This window comes from Eriocheir sinensis, chromosome 19 (genome assembly GCF_024679095.1).
Source record: "Eriocheir sinensis breed Jianghai 21 chromosome 19, ASM2467909v1, whole genome shotgun sequence".
NCBI lineage: Eukaryota > Metazoa > Arthropoda > Malacostraca > Decapoda > Varunidae > Eriocheir > Eriocheir sinensis.
In genome coordinates this window covers 11,571,622-11,588,200 of record NC_066527.1, presented here as the reverse complement: position 1 = coordinate 11,588,200, position 16,579 = coordinate 11,571,622, and the positions used below count along the sequence as shown (strand labels likewise).

The window sequence follows — 16,579 nt, the reverse complement described above, 5'->3', positions numbered from 1 at the left end:
AGCGGAGGTATAAAAAAGAAGCTATTTAACTAAAGATGAATAAGCATTCCTCATCTTGACACTACTTTTTTCCTTCATTTCAATTTTGCTTTTCTTTCCGATACGAATACTGATAGAACAGTGCGTACGAATTGGCGGACATACATTACTTGTTAGATTACACACACACACACACACACACACACACACACACACACATTGAAAGTAGCTGCAGTGCCAGCCTAGGAAGGAGCTAAACATTTTTTTTTTTTTTTTTTTTTTTTTTTTGACGTGTACGCCTATAGCGCCGGTAGGCTTGCTTGTGGGTCCTGGATGGTATTCGGCCCTAGCCCGTCATGGCGCAGGCAAGTGTTTATAGTGGCGCCATCTTCTCTTGGCTCATGCTGCCCCCCGGAACTCCTCCTTGATTCACTTGGACGGTTTCCTCTAGAGTCCGGGTTGATGGGTGGTCTTCAGGACAGCATGAGGGTAGTTTTAAGTCACTCGACGGTGACTGAAAAATCCGAGATGGTAGCGTGGGGATTCGAACTCGCGTCGTCCATCACGTGGTAATTGTGGGCCCAGCACGCTACCACTCAGCCACCGCCTACCCATTTACTCTTCTCTCCTCCAGCACAGCCGACACCTGACCGGGAGTGTTGGTGGAGGGCTGGAAAGTTTTCATCAGGGTGTGCTTGCCAATATTTGTTCTTCATCCCAATTAGTACTCACAGCAGGAGGAAAATATGACCCAGGAAGTTGTGTATAACCTTAACAATGAAATATTATTGGAAAAAAATATATTAATCTTTGAAAAATACCCATTTCATAGATCTTACCTAGTTTCATTTTCAGAGTACTGCATTATGCATTTTTTTTTTTTTAAGTTTATGGAATGACCTTTGCAGGCATACTACTTGTCTAGGATTAGATTAATTCTCTAATAGAAATTCATAACTGTGGGAGAACAAACAATTATATATATACTATTTTTTACAGTAAACAGCTCAAGGGTAAAAAAAGAAAGCAATATTGAAAAAAAACAAAAAACGCAAATCACTGCTCCCACAAAAAGAGTTGGAAGGGGTGGCCAAAAAAGAGGTCAGTTTCGGTAAGAGAGGTGTATCCATGCTCTCCTCTTGAAAGAGCTCAAGTCATAGGCAGGAGGAAATACAGCTGAGGGAAGATTGCTCGAGAGTTTACCAGCGTGAGGGATGAAAGCGTAAAGATGCTGGTTAACTATTGCATAAAGGATTTGTACAGTACAGGGATGATCTTGAGTAGAAAGTCGCATGCTGCGGGGCCGCGGGAGGGGTGATGCCATGCAGTTAGCAAGTGTCAGCACAGAAGCACAGTTTTTAAGGACAATAGGAGGCACTCCATCAGGCCCATCAGCCTTCTGAGAATTTAGGGGAGAGATGGCATAGAAAACTTCATTCTTAAGAATCTTCATAAGACACCTTGGAGTCAGAGGGGGGATGAGTAAGAGGATTATGCCCATAATCGTCCAGAGTGGAGTTTTTAGAGAAGGTCTGAGCGAAGAGTTCAGCCTTAGAGACAGATGTGAAATTGGAGGAGATATTTTTGGCTAGGTGCCAGAAGTCTCTGGAAGAATTAGAGTACGCAAGGTTGTGGCACTTTCAATTAATAAAAAAAAAAATTGGTTAGTCGGAGAATAGATCAGGCACGATTCCGGGCAGAAACGTAAAGATCATGATTAGCAGGAGTGCGAAGGCTCTGGTACCTTTTGTAAGCCGCCTCTCTATCTCTGATAGCACGAGAACAAGCGTGATTGAACCAAGGCTCTTTAGCATGGAGGGTAAGAAAGAACGTGGAATGTGTGCCTCCATTCCAGAGAAATCTATCCTAAGTGATGAGCTGGGCACAAACAGAGGGGTCTCTCTCCTGGAAGCAGTAATCATTCCACGGGAAATCAGAAAAGTACATCCTCAGGTCGTCCCACCGGGTGGAAGCAAAATGCCAAAAGCATCGCCTCTTCGGTGGGTCCAGAGGCTGTACAGGAGCAATATAGGACAGGATACAGAAATAAGGTTGTGATCGGAGGAGCCCAACGGAGAAAACAGTTGAATAGAATAAGCTGAAGGATTAGAGGTTAGGAGGAGGTCTAGAATGTTGGGCGTGTCTCCAGGGCGGTCGGGAATACGTGTAAGGTGCTGAACCAGTTGCTCTAGATCGGTGAGGAGAGCAAAGTTGTAGGCTTGTTCACCAGGCTGGTGAACATGAAATCTCCTAGGATGGAGATTTCAGTAAAGGGAGAGTGAGTCAAGATGTGCTCCACTTTGGAATTCAAACAGTCAAAGAATTTTACATAGTTGGTAGAATTTGGTGAGAGATAAACAGTACAGATGTATTTACTAATAGAGTGACTATGAAGTCTTAGCCAGATGGTGGAAAATTCAGAAAATTCAGAAGAATCAAGGTCGGGGGGACGAGAGCAAGTGATGTCATTGCGTACGTAGACTCAACATCCAGCTTTGGAATAAAACTTAGGATAGAGACAGTAGGAGGGAACAAAGTAGAGATTGCTGTCAATATCCCCCGAGACCTGTGTTTCGGTGAGGAAAAGAAGGTGAGGTTTAGTGAAGGAGAGATGGTGTTCCACAGAAGGGAAATAGGAACGAAGACCACGAATGTTGCTGAATTTGATAAAGATGAAGTCATAAGCCAAAAGGGGAGTCCTCCCTGGGGGAATTTATCGTCATGTTTTAAGTATGTTATCTTTTATTTTTCATGCGATGACTACTGCTTGGGTCGCTGCAGACAAACATTCCCTTCATGCTTTGAGTCAAAAAAATTACATGAGAAAGAACAGTATATTATTATTATCATTATCATTATCATTATTATTATTATTATTATCATTATTATTATTAAAGTAAAAAACAATATAGTTCATAATGTTTCTTATACACTACATCTAACGTGTGGTTAAAATAGAGTATCCGTGGGTGAAATATGAAAAGAATATGTTTTTTATCTTCTTAGTTAAACTAATATTAATTTGTAGGTTATTTACTTGAGTATGCATATATTCATCATGACAAATATGTTTTGTAGAAAGATATGTGATTACAGTATAGAGATCCCACACTGTCGGGGATTAAGTGGCAAGTGAGACGCGTCCTCTACAAATATGCGCCGCGGCAGTCACTTGTGTAGTGGTGTGGACAGTTCCTTTAGTCGCTGTATCCTCCGAGCAATAACTTAGAAAAACGTCTTGGATATAAATTAGATTGAAGTCAAGTCACCCTCACTGAACTCACGGCTGATTTTTGAAACGTCGTATTAGTCTCTAGTAACAATGGCGTGGCTGATTTGTCCTTGACCCGATTTCAAGACGTGGTTAGTTGGTTTTATGGATTTTCTGTCACTTTTACAACTGACTTTGTAACGTCGAATTAACACTTTGCAAATCCAATACCTCTAACTAACCCCGCCCCTAAAATGGATGTAAGTAAGGTAAAGTTAGGGGCATACGCGCTGTGACAGCTCGTGGCCTCGGTGCTCATCTCCGTAACATTGGCCCTTGTGCCTGTGGTGGGAAGGAGCCCATTACCCAGGGACACAGGGCCAGCGTGACATCCCGGTTACCACAGTTTACCTTCCTCAGGTACCCATTTATCGACCAGCCCGAGAGAGATCAACAGCTGGTGAGCTGCACGCTGACTGCCCGGGCCGGGATTCGAACCCGGGCCCGCGGAGTAGAAGCCAGGCACGCTGACCACTAGACCACGGAGGCGTGTAAAATGGAGGGATATGGCCAAACTAACCGCAAAACTGTTAACAAATACTTATACGACTTATAAATCATCAGGCATCAGTCGCGCTACAAACGCAGTTACCGTGCCCCAGGATTTACATAGAAGGAACATTTAACTATTGTCTTCATTGGTTTGAAGAGGAGCACAGCTTATTGTCTTCAGTGAATGCTACGCTTCATGTCACTTGTCTTTTGGGGTATCAACTCTTACACTAATTATGTTAAGACCAAATATGAACAATGAAAGATATGCTCCCAGTGTTTGTATAGTATTTCTGACACGAACAGGTGCTTGCAAACACACACACACACACACACACACACACACACACACACACACACACACCACTGCAGCAACATCCCTTGAAGCTCTACACATGAAAACTAATGTACAAACAACACACAGGCACACATTCTGACTAATCTCCACTAAATGTGAGTAACATGCAGAAAATATACGTGTTTGGGATATATTAGGTATGCTTACTGGTCCACACACACACCACTGCAATTAGTACGTTCATCAAAAAGGAGAAAAAAACTAATCGAAATTGTCAGTCTTTTTTTTATCAGTATTTTATTTGATACTTATGGCCTTATTTTTAGAATACCGTATGTACTCTTGCTAAAGTAATAGCAATTATGATAAATTTTGGGGCCAAGCTATGGAGGGGGGGGGGAGTAAATTTTCTTGGATACTGCCTTCCAACGAGTCCAACGCAACACTACATGATAGCCTAAGGGAAGAGTTACCTTTTTGCACAATTGATTTTTATACTAGTATAACACGAATATAGCACTTTTCTCCTGATACAGGTACTAATTGACATAGTGCATTCGATCACACCCTTTGGGAATTGCTACTGACCATGGAAACTTTGACTAGGGGGAGAAAGGAGTGATTTGTGTGATATGAATGTGACTTGTACATTTGTAGTAACTTCCCTACTGTTGGGGTGAATAACCTTGGCTGACTTGTTAAAAACACTTCGAGCAATATTTACTCATTTTTGTGTTTATTTAACTTCCTTATGTCTTAAAGTCTCAGTTAAACTAAACATGCACATTTGTTGTTACGCTTACTGCAGGGGCAGATATTCTTGACTCTGACTACACAATGAAATACTTTGATACGATATCAATCAACTGACGGGAGCACATGCTGAGGGGTGCATTACCTCGCCCACAATACGATACCAACCCCGTGGGTCCCTCCAAGCAAGTTTACGTACAGGCTTCCATTTCTATCCAAAGTACCTCACCAACTCGCTCCAGCAATGAGCCTCCTGTACCAGGGACTATCTCTTACTGAAACAAACCGATGGGCAGGGTCGACATGTCCGTATAGCTGGGGTTAGCGTTCACGGACAATACAGTTAACTGGCCTCGATTCAGCCCCAGAGAATAACCGCCGATTGACACAGTCATTCCAGGGATATCCTATGATTCTGCGAAAACACCAAAGGCGTCTCATCACACCTTCTAAACACTATTCATTGCGCTTGGTTCACAGTCATACGACAGGGATTACAAGCGACTTTTAAGATTCAAATCTTTTTTATTCAGTACAGGAATCGATCTTACCATATCACGAGGGAGACAGCCGCGTGGTCGGGTTCCCCAGCAGATGTGGGTCAGGGTAGCGACCAGAGTTTTGACCTCTACTGTTTACTTTGTTTTTGGCATGGGTAACGTATTATAGGGGAGGGCTGCAGGCCCCACTCCAAGCAACTCAGACAAGTGCTGTGACGAAATACGTACAAGTGGTCACCTGCCCATGAACCAGATCCCAACACCTGACTTGTGCCTGATACCCAAGTACGGCTGGGTAACATAGACAATGGGGTAAATGAGGACCAGACCGCCCATCCATCCTCACTCTTCCCGGGAATGTAATCCGAGAGATCTTCTGGCTGTGAGCTGGGCTATTTTTTATATTGATTTAGTTACAATTTAATGCATCCAAATTTAACGGGACATGCACCTCCAATATTTTTTTTAAAATTTTTAATAACCCTACAAATGATTGATGGACGCAGATTCATAATGTGTTATTAGTGGGAGGCGTGCAACACTGTTTCAACCAATGTATTCCTTACCCTATAACTAGCTCACACACACACACACACACACACACACACACACACACACACACAATGGAGGGCCAATGTCATCTTCGTGTCCGAAGAATACATAAATTTGCATATTAACTCATGGCTTACTACATCGATGAACTGATGTCTCTTGTACTTTTAATTACTGAATTACCACACATTGAAGTTTTCTCATGACACAGCTCTATATCTCTATATATTTTACATACATTACACAAATGTTCAGACCACACATAACCTGTGGTCCAGACTAGGCGATCTGTCCTTAACCTAGGTGGAACGACATGAAACGGTCACCAAGACACTGCATTGCTACATTTGTGAATATTGAGGTGAAGGAAGGGGCGGTCATGTTTGTTTTTTCACTCACTCGTGTTGCACTGAACCACTGATTTAGCGTTTCAAGGTCACCATTATTTATACTATGTGTGTGTGTGTGTGTGTGTGTGTGTGTGTGTGTGTGTGTGTGTGTGTGTATGTTCTTCATGTGCTTTGATTTCTTAAGTTGATTGCTGTTCATTTGGTTTTCTCCCAAATCTAAATTTTGATATTCATTTGCAGTGTAACTGCCATATTTACAAATCTTTGATGAACAAAAAATAGGAGAACAACTAACAGTGAATATTAAGTAGTGTTCTATTATTTTTTATCTGTCCATAGCTATGAAGCCTTGTTCTCCCGGTGACTTCCTTTTTGGGGATGACCATGGAAAGAAGTCTCCAGTTCTGATTAAACATTCCCTTGCCACAGCATGCACCCCTTCCTCTCACCTCTGTAACGTATTGAGAATGTAATTCACAATCCTGTCGATCATTTTAACTGGCATCCGTTTCACCTTCCGTCTTTCTATTTAACTCTCACCCCCTTTACAAAATGACACTTCTTCATTCTCGCATTTCCAAACCTCCACACTGAATAAACTTTCAACAATCAAATGTTTTATAATCATTATCCGGTTTTCCTTATCAAATTATCAAATGCCCTTAGTTATCAGATGTCATTAGTTAACCATCAAATGCCCTTAAGAAGTCATTAAATGGCTTTAGTTAATCATCAAATCAATGTCCTTAGTCTACCATTAGATGACCATACCCATCACATAGCTTTACTTAACCCTCCATTGTTCCATATCATCCAACAATGCCCTGACTTTATTAATAGATCTTACTAATGAGTATCCTAATCCTATCTGTAAATGGCACAGTAAGTATATTAATTAATATTTATCACAATCTTATTACAGAATGTGTCCCAATCTCACCCTGGAATGTCCCTGTTCTAATACAAAAGGTCCTACTTTTACCATTAAGTCCTTGATCCACTCACATACATCTAACAGCAAAGTCCTCATCACGCCAAAAATGCAAATCCATGTTTTTTTTCTTATCATTTAAATGCACTAATCATACCAAGAATTAAACTTCATAAATATCAGGAAATGTTCCAATCACAAAAAAATGCACCAACTCATGCGCTGCCTTCTAATTAAATGCCCTAGTAAAAAGATCCGACAGCCTTGTCGCTTCAGTAAATACACGAATCAAACCTAAAGGTCACAGTCAAACAATGTACTAATGCATGACCCTGCCTCAGTATTAAGAGCTCTGAAGCCGCCAGTGTGTGTCCTGCCCTAGTGAGTGTGTGTCCTGCCTTAGTCAGGGCGTGTTCTGCCCTAGTCAGCGTGTGTCCTGCCCTAGTGAGTGTGTGTCCTGCCTTAGTCAGCGCGTGTTCTGCCCTAGTCAGCGTGTGTCCTGCCCTAGTCAGTGTGCGTCCAGCCCTAGTCAGTGTGCGTCTTACCCTAGCCAGTGTGTGTCCTACCCTAGCCAGTGTGCGTCCAGCCTAGTCAGTGTGTGTCCTACCCTAGCCAGTGTGCGTCCAGCCTAGTCAGTGTGTGTCCTACCCTAGCCAGTGTGCGTCCAGCCTAGTCAGTGTGTGTCCTACCCTAGCCAGTGTGCGTCCAGCCTAGTCAGTGTGTGTCCTACCCTAGCCAGTGTGCGTCCAGCCTAGTCAGTGTGTGTCCAGCCTAGTCAGTGTGTGTCCAGCCTAGTCAGTGTGTGTCCTACCCTAGTCAGTGTGCGTCCAGCCTAGTCAGTGTGTGTCCTACCCTAGCCAGTGTGCGTCCAGCCTAGTCAGTGTGTGTCCTACCCTAGCCAGTGTGCGTCCAGCCTAGTCAGTGTGTGTCCAGCCTAGTCAGTGTGTGTCCTACCCTAGTCAGTGTGCGTCCAGCCTAGTCAGTGTGTGTCCAGCCTAGTCAGTGTGCGTCCTGCCCTACGGCCTTGACTCATAAATGACTAAATTATATCAATGCATGTGCTATACCTGTCTACACTTAATCTCTTCCTTGAATACCTGTAATCTCATTTTAATCTCAATAACTGAAGTTTACATTTTATTGATTTTGAGCAATGTCCAAGTTATATGCATGGAACTTAATTTCTTGATGCCTTATGGCTGTTCGTGAATAACTTCTGTTCCTGGTGGAGTCTGATCATCAATTCTTCTGTCAGTTCAGTATCAGTGTTCAAAGATTACTTCTTTGGGCCAACTTTTAGTCTTACCTACAGTAATATTTTACTAGTTTTAACTTCATGATAGCTTTTTTTTTTTTTTACCAAAGTTTCCTTTACATTCCTCTATCTAAAATCAGTTTTACTGATGAAAGTTAGAATCTCTTTTCGGTAATACAGACATTCCCAAATTCATGCACAATATTTGCATTATGTCCCTTTTCGGCAGTATATATATAATAAGTGAGACTTCATAATAAAGTGGTGTATATTACTTTCCCAGGTGGTAAACTTGCTCAGTTGAACACACAGCCTTAGGGACTAGCCTTTCAGTACTTTGCGGAGATTTTCCCCTTGATCCTTACACATGATTTCTTTTACGGAAATATTTCTAGAGCAGTAAAGACTTACTTATGTATAATATATATGGTTATGCTTTATCCTCTTTTCCTTGCTAACTATACATTGCTGTTTACAAATGGCATATCTAACACACAGACAGACAACAGGATGGTCTGCTGGGTACTTCTGGACTCATAAAACAAAGACACACTTTTATAATCATTCTGTAACACTTAACTGTGCATCGCTAGCAAAGAGTGATCCATTGAAAACACACACACAACATATTTACCGACTGTCTCTTCCCACAACAGATATACAGTACTTCATCATCGGTATCATTTGACTATATTCTACACCATCAATTCAATTCAGTCTCTCGAAGCTGTAAAAATGAATGTCTGGGAAGTCAACTAAACTTCACCTTTGTAAAATTTAATATATCTTTGGTATTTGAGACTAGCTTATATATTGAAGAGTTGAAGTTTGGTTTAAAGTCCTTCCACTGTCGTATCAACCACACCGTCATGCACGTCACCTGCCTCAGTGCTGCCTTTCAGAGCTCAGGACAAGACAGGCAACACCACGTCACCGCGTCATCTCCAGGCCAAAGTACATGAATGGGACTGACTTGTATACCAGCCTTCCTTGACTGACTTGTATACCAGCCTTCCTTATCTCTATTATACCATTTGTTGCTGGCTAACCTTTTCCACTCTATCATTTACTTGTTTTTTTCCATATTTCCAAAACCATAAAGCTCACGTGATTCAACTCCACCTCACCTCACCTCACCTCACCTCACCTCACCTCACCGCACCACACCACGCCACACCATACCATTCCATTCCATACCACACCACGTCACCCCATGCATACCATACTATATCACACCTGGGGTCGTATTATAAGACATTTCGCCGTCCAAGAACACCTATTTGACAAGGCTTTCGTAGGAGCTTGGGGCATTTCCAGTAGCAGTTTTATGACCCTGGTGGTAGTCTGACCCTTCCTCTGTACCGTGAACGTGAAGAAACACTCATTAGAACCCGCCTGACCCCCTCTTTGACCTTTAGAAATAGCTGATGTGAGAAGCGAAAGTGTCTTATAATACGAGCCTAGCTAATCTCACCTCACCTCACTCCTTGCTCCTCTCTGCTACATTGATCGAGATGGAGAGGAGGAGGAGGAGGAGGAGGAGGAGGAGAGGGCTTGGGTATTACCTCCACCTCCTCACCTCCATGTCCTGCCATTGCTACACGTTACACGGTTCGCTGTCTATCGTGTCTGTCGGTTCGGGATTCGCCTTGATAGACTCCAGCTCTTCACTTCGCGCTCCCTCCTCCAGCACACCCCTGCGGAAGAAATGGACCGTTAGGGACGCGTGTGTGTGTGTGTGTGTGTGTGTGTGAGGAAGGAGTCTGCAAGAGGCCGGTTGGTCTATATAAGGCAGCTCCTGTAAGCCTAACCCCACCGTACCTTGCTATCCATGAATTTATCCAATGTCCTCTTGAATGTATCTTTGGTATTGGCACCCACGACATGACGTAAGCCTGTTCCACTCATCCACGACTCTATTGGTAAACAATTTCTTGCGGATGTCTTTGTTAAATCTGAAATTTTCTAACTTACAACCACTGTTACGTGTCCTACCCGGCTCCTTTAAAACCAAAACCCTATTAACATACCCCATATTAAAATCATTCATCCATTAAAAACTTTTAATGAAGTCTCCTCGTAACCTTCGCCTTTCTAGAGAATGCAGATTTAAATTCTTAAGTTTTTCCTCGTACGGCAAGTTTCTCACTCTTTTAATAATTTTTGTCATCCTTCTCGGTACAGATTCTATAATCCTGATATCCATTCCAGAGTATAGGGTGACCAAAACTGGACCGCATAATCAAGATGAGGCCTTACTAGTAAGTCGAGCTTGATGATGACTTCAGGGCTTCTATTGTGTGTGTGTGTGTGTGTGTGTGTGTGTGTGTGTGTGTGTGTGTGTGTCATTCACCATGATATTACAACGTGCTGGACCCGTGATCGCCTGTAAACAGCCTCCCTGAATGAGCTTGAAGCTCAGGTGATGTATCTTGGGGTACGGCTGAAGCCTCACATGACTTTTGTGTGTGTGTATGTGTGTGTGTGTGTGTGTGTGTGTGCATCATATAGAAGGGGGGACAAGGAGACATGTGAGCATCTTTTTCTATGGGGGAGACAACGCATAGATTGCCCTCCCCCCACTGTTTCTCTGGGTTTGATATTCTAAAAGCCAAAGGTGGGCATTCCGCAATTTAAGTCCGCTATCGCTAATCCGCTAATAGCGGACTAACAAAAAAAAAAATGCGGAAAAGCGTTAGCGGAAAATTTGAAAAAATAGCGGATTTGCAGTCAGCGGAATGCCAAAATTATAGTCCGCTAACAGAAACTTTAAAAAACCGCCAACAATGAAATTTCCGGGAAATTCAAGAATATTCTTTAAAGTGTGGAGAAAATTCTAGAGGAGGGTGGCCAGACGTCCCGCATTTTCTGTATTTTGCCGTTTTAAAACTTATTATATATAAAAATATATAAAATAAATAAATATATAAATTGTAAGGTAATTTTATTGGAAATTATGTTTTTAGCTACCAATAAAGGGTTGGCGGACCAAAAAATGGTTAGCGTACTGTTGCGGACTTTATTAGTGGACTAAAAATATTTATTAGCATTAGCATTAGCGAATTTGCGATAGCGGACCGGCGAAGGCGGAAAATTTGCGGATTAGCGAATAGCGGAATGCCCAACAAAGGTAGCGGAATTGCGAATTGCAGACTAACAAAAATTTTTACCGGTGCCCACCTCTGCTAAAAACTAGAAGGATGTATGCAGTTTGGCATTATATTATGTTTTATTGTACTTCAAAGAATAAAACGTAAATATTTTGAAAACAGATCGTGTATTGCCATTCACAACAAAGGTCGTGCGTACAATGACGCGTCCCTGGAATGCAACACGCCGTGCCGTCCACGGTGGACGGCGGAAAGTCGATGCGTCTGAAAGTAGCCTTCAGGTCTCTAATATACGGTATATTGGGGAGGCGGTGACGGAGTGGTCAGTGCGCGGGAGCGGCGTCCAGGGGGTGCAGGTTCCCTGGACGCAGGTTAGGGTTCCACCGCCGTTACAAAAACCTGGCAATCTTTCGGTCCTGTCCTGAAAACCACCTTTCAACTCGGACTCTAGATAAAGACGATCAAAGATGAGCTCCAGGGGGCAGCATGAACCAGGTCATATGGCGCTATAACGGACTGGGGCCGATGTCTGAGTACCGTGCCACATGTCCTTATAACAGGAGTTGGCGTTCACAGACAATGCATGTCGAAGGCCCTGATTCAGTATAACAGAATAATCGCTGATTTAACACAAAATAATTCTGACGATATATTATCCTGATTCCTGAGCAAATACATTACCAAAAGTTTTAATATATCTCTTCAAGTTACTATTTAATGGCCATGTTTCACAGACATGGAGTAAATGCGACTTCAGACTTCAAATTCAGGTCCTTCTGCACAAGTATCGAAAATGAAATATACTCGAGCTGGGCAAGTAAATAACACCGTGGGCCAAAGCAATCTGTCGTTATACTTCTCGAGGTTACCAGCCGTTGTTTTGCACTACGCTTCCCAGGTATGTGAACTGTCCCAATAACATCTCAAATGTCCTCACCACACGCATGAGCAGGCTATACTTTTTCAACCAGTAAGCCTCCAAACACCTGTACCTTTTTGTACACCATTCAAAGCAGCGTTTATACTAGGCAAAAAAATATCAATATGAAAGTTTGAGCTCAGGTATGGATATGAAACATTGATAAAATAAGTCATACCTCTAAAATACTTCAGGAGCTAACTATATGGCTAGGCCTCGCATGCCTCTGCATGTATGGATGGGTCATGTGTGGAAGGGTTTCAGGCACAAAGCTCTTCTAGACGGAATAGTCTCCCCTCATCTTACCAACTTACCAACTGTCTTCTACCTCGTTTTTTTTTCTCCACGACACTTTTTTCTTTTTTATATTTTACAGCTATTTTTCATGTAAACCACACCTCTGAATGTGTTAACTGCATGCCTCCGCCGCTACTGTGACATCGCTGCATAGTTTTTAATCCAGCCCACACTTATGCCTTCTATATCCTTTTTTGCAATAGTTAATTAACCATCATATTTCTTTCATGTTAATGGTTAACTATGGAACAGCCCTTTTTGTGCATTCCTTTATTCTTACGACTTCACCGCTTTTCATACGGGAGTATTAGGGGGGGCGTTTCCTATAGTTTTCATCAAATAAAGTAATTTTCTGTTTGATGGTTTCTTGAGTACCTTAGGGCTTGTGGATGACTATAGTAAGGCAACACAAATTTAAAGTATAACGTAAAAATTGACCGTTTCCGACCCAATCACCACGCGGCCCGTGCTCCTGGACACTCGAGCACGCCACTTGCTCTCTGTTATAGATATTTTTCAAACATTTTCTCGTCATTTTTCTACGAAATTGAGCAATATGAGACTCTGTATCATCTGTGGGCGGAGTTTAGCAAGCAGGCTTGCTATTGGAGAGGCAAGACTATAATGCTGCATTTTTCTGCCTCAATACTTATTTCACGCATTCATCAATCCCGAGGGCTTTCAAAAAGACCCTTGATGTGCAGGGGAGCATAAGAAAACTGAATGAACTACGACTGGGGAAGGAGAAAGAGAGATGAGAAGAACAGGAAGAGGAGGGCCAGTCGGCACCTGTCACTCCTGGTGCGGTACGTCTCATTGTCTCATTGTCTCATTACTGTCACCACCCCCGCCTGTTCCACACCTGTTGTTGGCACCTCTTCAACACCTGATACACCACCAGCTGCTAAGTCTACATGACCAATTTTCATCCCTAAAGCTGTCACTGCAGACAAGAAAGCAAAACGTGTCGTTTTGAAATACTGCGACTTTTAAAACATGATACATCACCGCACATGAAGCAGCCAAAGAAGAAAACAAGATTGGATGACAATGAATAGAAACCAGAAGGGTTTTAGACACCATCCAGGGAACCACTGACTTCAGAACACCAGTCTGACAACAAAGAGAGTGAATGGCGCCCCACGACACCCTCACCTACGAGTGCATAATATCCTCATTAGAGGAGGTAAACGGTGCCAGAATGATCTCAAATAGATGTACAAGATGTAATATAAGCATATAAAAAATACCATAAATTTTGATGACCCACTAATGACTTCCCAGTGACTTATTGGGGACACTGAACTTTCAATGCCGATTTCTCAAAACATTTTTTAAATAAAACAATGACACTTCATGTAAACTAATAAACTTTTTTTTTTAAATGGTTTGCTGCACCCAAAACAGCGATGAAAGGACTAAAATCCAACAAGAATAAATAATGATATAACAAAAATACCAAAAAAAGGAAAAAATAAAAAATGCTGAAAAAAATATTGTGTGTATATATATATATATATATATATATATATATATATATATATATATATATATATATATATATATATATATATATATATATATATATATATATATATATATATATATATATATATATAATAAAGCTATCAAAAAAATCGTGAGAATTCAGTACAAAGATCAAAGTTTCTAGAGAAAAATAATGAAAATAATACACCCATAAATAGCAGTTAGTGTTGACACAAAACTGTAAAAAAAAATTGGCGAAAACCAAAAAATCTTTAAGGGGAAACCTGTGGCTGTCATATTCATACTCAAAGCCTCTCTTCAACCGTATGTGAATATTTACTTTGGATATTTCATAATCCATTTTTTGGGGGAGTGTTTTTGCGTGCGTCTTTCTGTTTGGCACGTGACTCCCTCTTGTGCGATAGAAAAAAAAGACCATCCCCTCAGCACTGACCTGCGGCAGTAGATGATGAGTAACACCACGGCCACGTTGCCCAACACCAGCACCGTCATGATCACCGTCGGCACCACAAGGTCTGGGCAGGGAATAAGAAAATCAATGATAATAATGTTAATAATAATGATAATAATAATAATAATAATAATAATAATAATAATAATAATAATAATAATAATAATGATAATAATAATAATAATAATAATAATAATAATAATAATAATTAATAATAATGACAAAGTCAATAATGACAATAATAATAATAATAATAACAATAATAATAATAATAATAATAATAATAATAATAATAATAATAATAATAATAATAATACTGTATTGACCTCCTCTACAGGTACGACGTGTTCAAGTGAGTAATAAATTAAACTCCCTAAAGAGTAATATAAGTAGAAGTAGTAGCAGTATTTTTCAAACGGAATTATGCAGCCCGATCCCTAAATTATAAAATATTGGAGATTTCGTACTCATTAATTTTTCCACTATCTTCTTAGGGTTAAGGCTACTCTGCATCTAGCCATCTAGATTTGAGTTTATTTAGTAAGCATGAATAAAGTAATTTCATTCCTCGCCTCTCCATTAGTGTGTTTACAGGTCCATTCCCTGTTCGTTTTTTATTTCTTCAAAATGTGTTCGTGCCTGTCTACTTCTTTATGCAAATTCAACAAGTTGAGGCCTTTCCGGTTATTTGTACCTATTCGAAAATGGCCAATTGCGGTTTTCCCAATTTTTTTAGTTCCTACGTTGGCATTAAAGGTTCACTTGACTCTTCAAAACTGGGTTTTGTGGTCCTCCATTACTACTCCCAACATTCGCCTACAGCGTTTCTACTTCATCGACATTATAAGATGATGTCAGTGCATAAGCTTTAAATATCTAAAGTTTGACCTTTTGTTCAGCTTAATAATGCTCCCCGCTACACTTTCGTAATTGCTGAAGAATTTATCTATGATTGCTAGATCCTAGCTAATGAGGAATCCAAATCCACGAATAATAATAATAATAATAATAATAATAATAATAATAATAATAATAATAATGTGGGCCAATACAATAATAACCTAGCCAAAGGCTATCTATCTATCTATTTATGGTGGCATAGTTGGGGGGGGGGGGAGTGGGTATCGCAGGGAGGAGGGGGTCCCCAACTGCACTGAACCAGCTTTTTTTTGGGGGGGGGCCAGCTTGCAAAAGGTTGAGAACCCCTGCTCTAAGGGATTGATCAGATATACACGCCACACACCCAATATTTGTTTGAATCTTAGCAATTTACTTTCATATCCTGTTGTAGAAAGAAATTATAAATACTATAACACAGTCCCCAGTCCCCATCTTTCATCTCATCCCTTCAACTTCAACATGTGCCAGTCCCGAGACATTCCAGTCCTCTACTCAGCCCCACATATATCTCACTATATCCCTAAATAATTCACTGCCTCCCCTACTAAGAGATCTTTTAAATTCCAACCCATAGTCAATCCTCAGCGGACTCTTCAATTTAGCTCACTTTCCATCAGCCGTGTGACACCAGCTCCCCGCTCTCTTTCCAGCCGTGCACTTTTTCTACCCTCAGTCAGCCTTACCATACACGAGGTGGGCCTGTCGCAGTTTCTCAGCCATGACCACGCCGGAGGTGCCATTGACGAGTCCCAGGTACTCCTCCATGGTGATGTTACCCGAGTCAAGCAGGTCATCCAGGTCTGCCAGAGAACAAGGCAGATTTGATTCATTACATCAGGAATATTAAGAAGACGAATGCAGAGAAAAGGGCATTATTTATTACGTTTTTGACAATTGTATTACATAATACAATAATAGTATGTAATTAAATAGATGATTGAATTCATATGGTTAATAATAATTGTTCCTAGGGGTTACTATCACTGCCATTACTACTACTACCACTACTATT

At 41.2% G+C, this 16,579-nt stretch overlaps 1 protein-coding gene across 1 annotated transcript in view; it reads right to left on the bottom strand.

Annotated features, from left to right (window-relative positions):
• Positions 1 to 9,392: 9,392 nt before the first annotated feature.
• The window catches only part of LOC127000968 (uncharacterized), a 77,155-nt gene continuing 69,968 nt past the window's right edge, over positions 9,393 to 16,579 (bottom strand). Inside the window, 3 exon segments of the mRNA XM_050865141.1 lie at positions 9,393 to 10,078; positions 14,650 to 14,731; positions 16,251 to 16,367. Coding sequence (XP_050721098.1) covers positions 9,979 to 10,078; positions 14,650 to 14,731; positions 16,251 to 16,367 — 299 coding nt within the window. The 3' untranslated portion in view covers positions 9,393 to 9,978.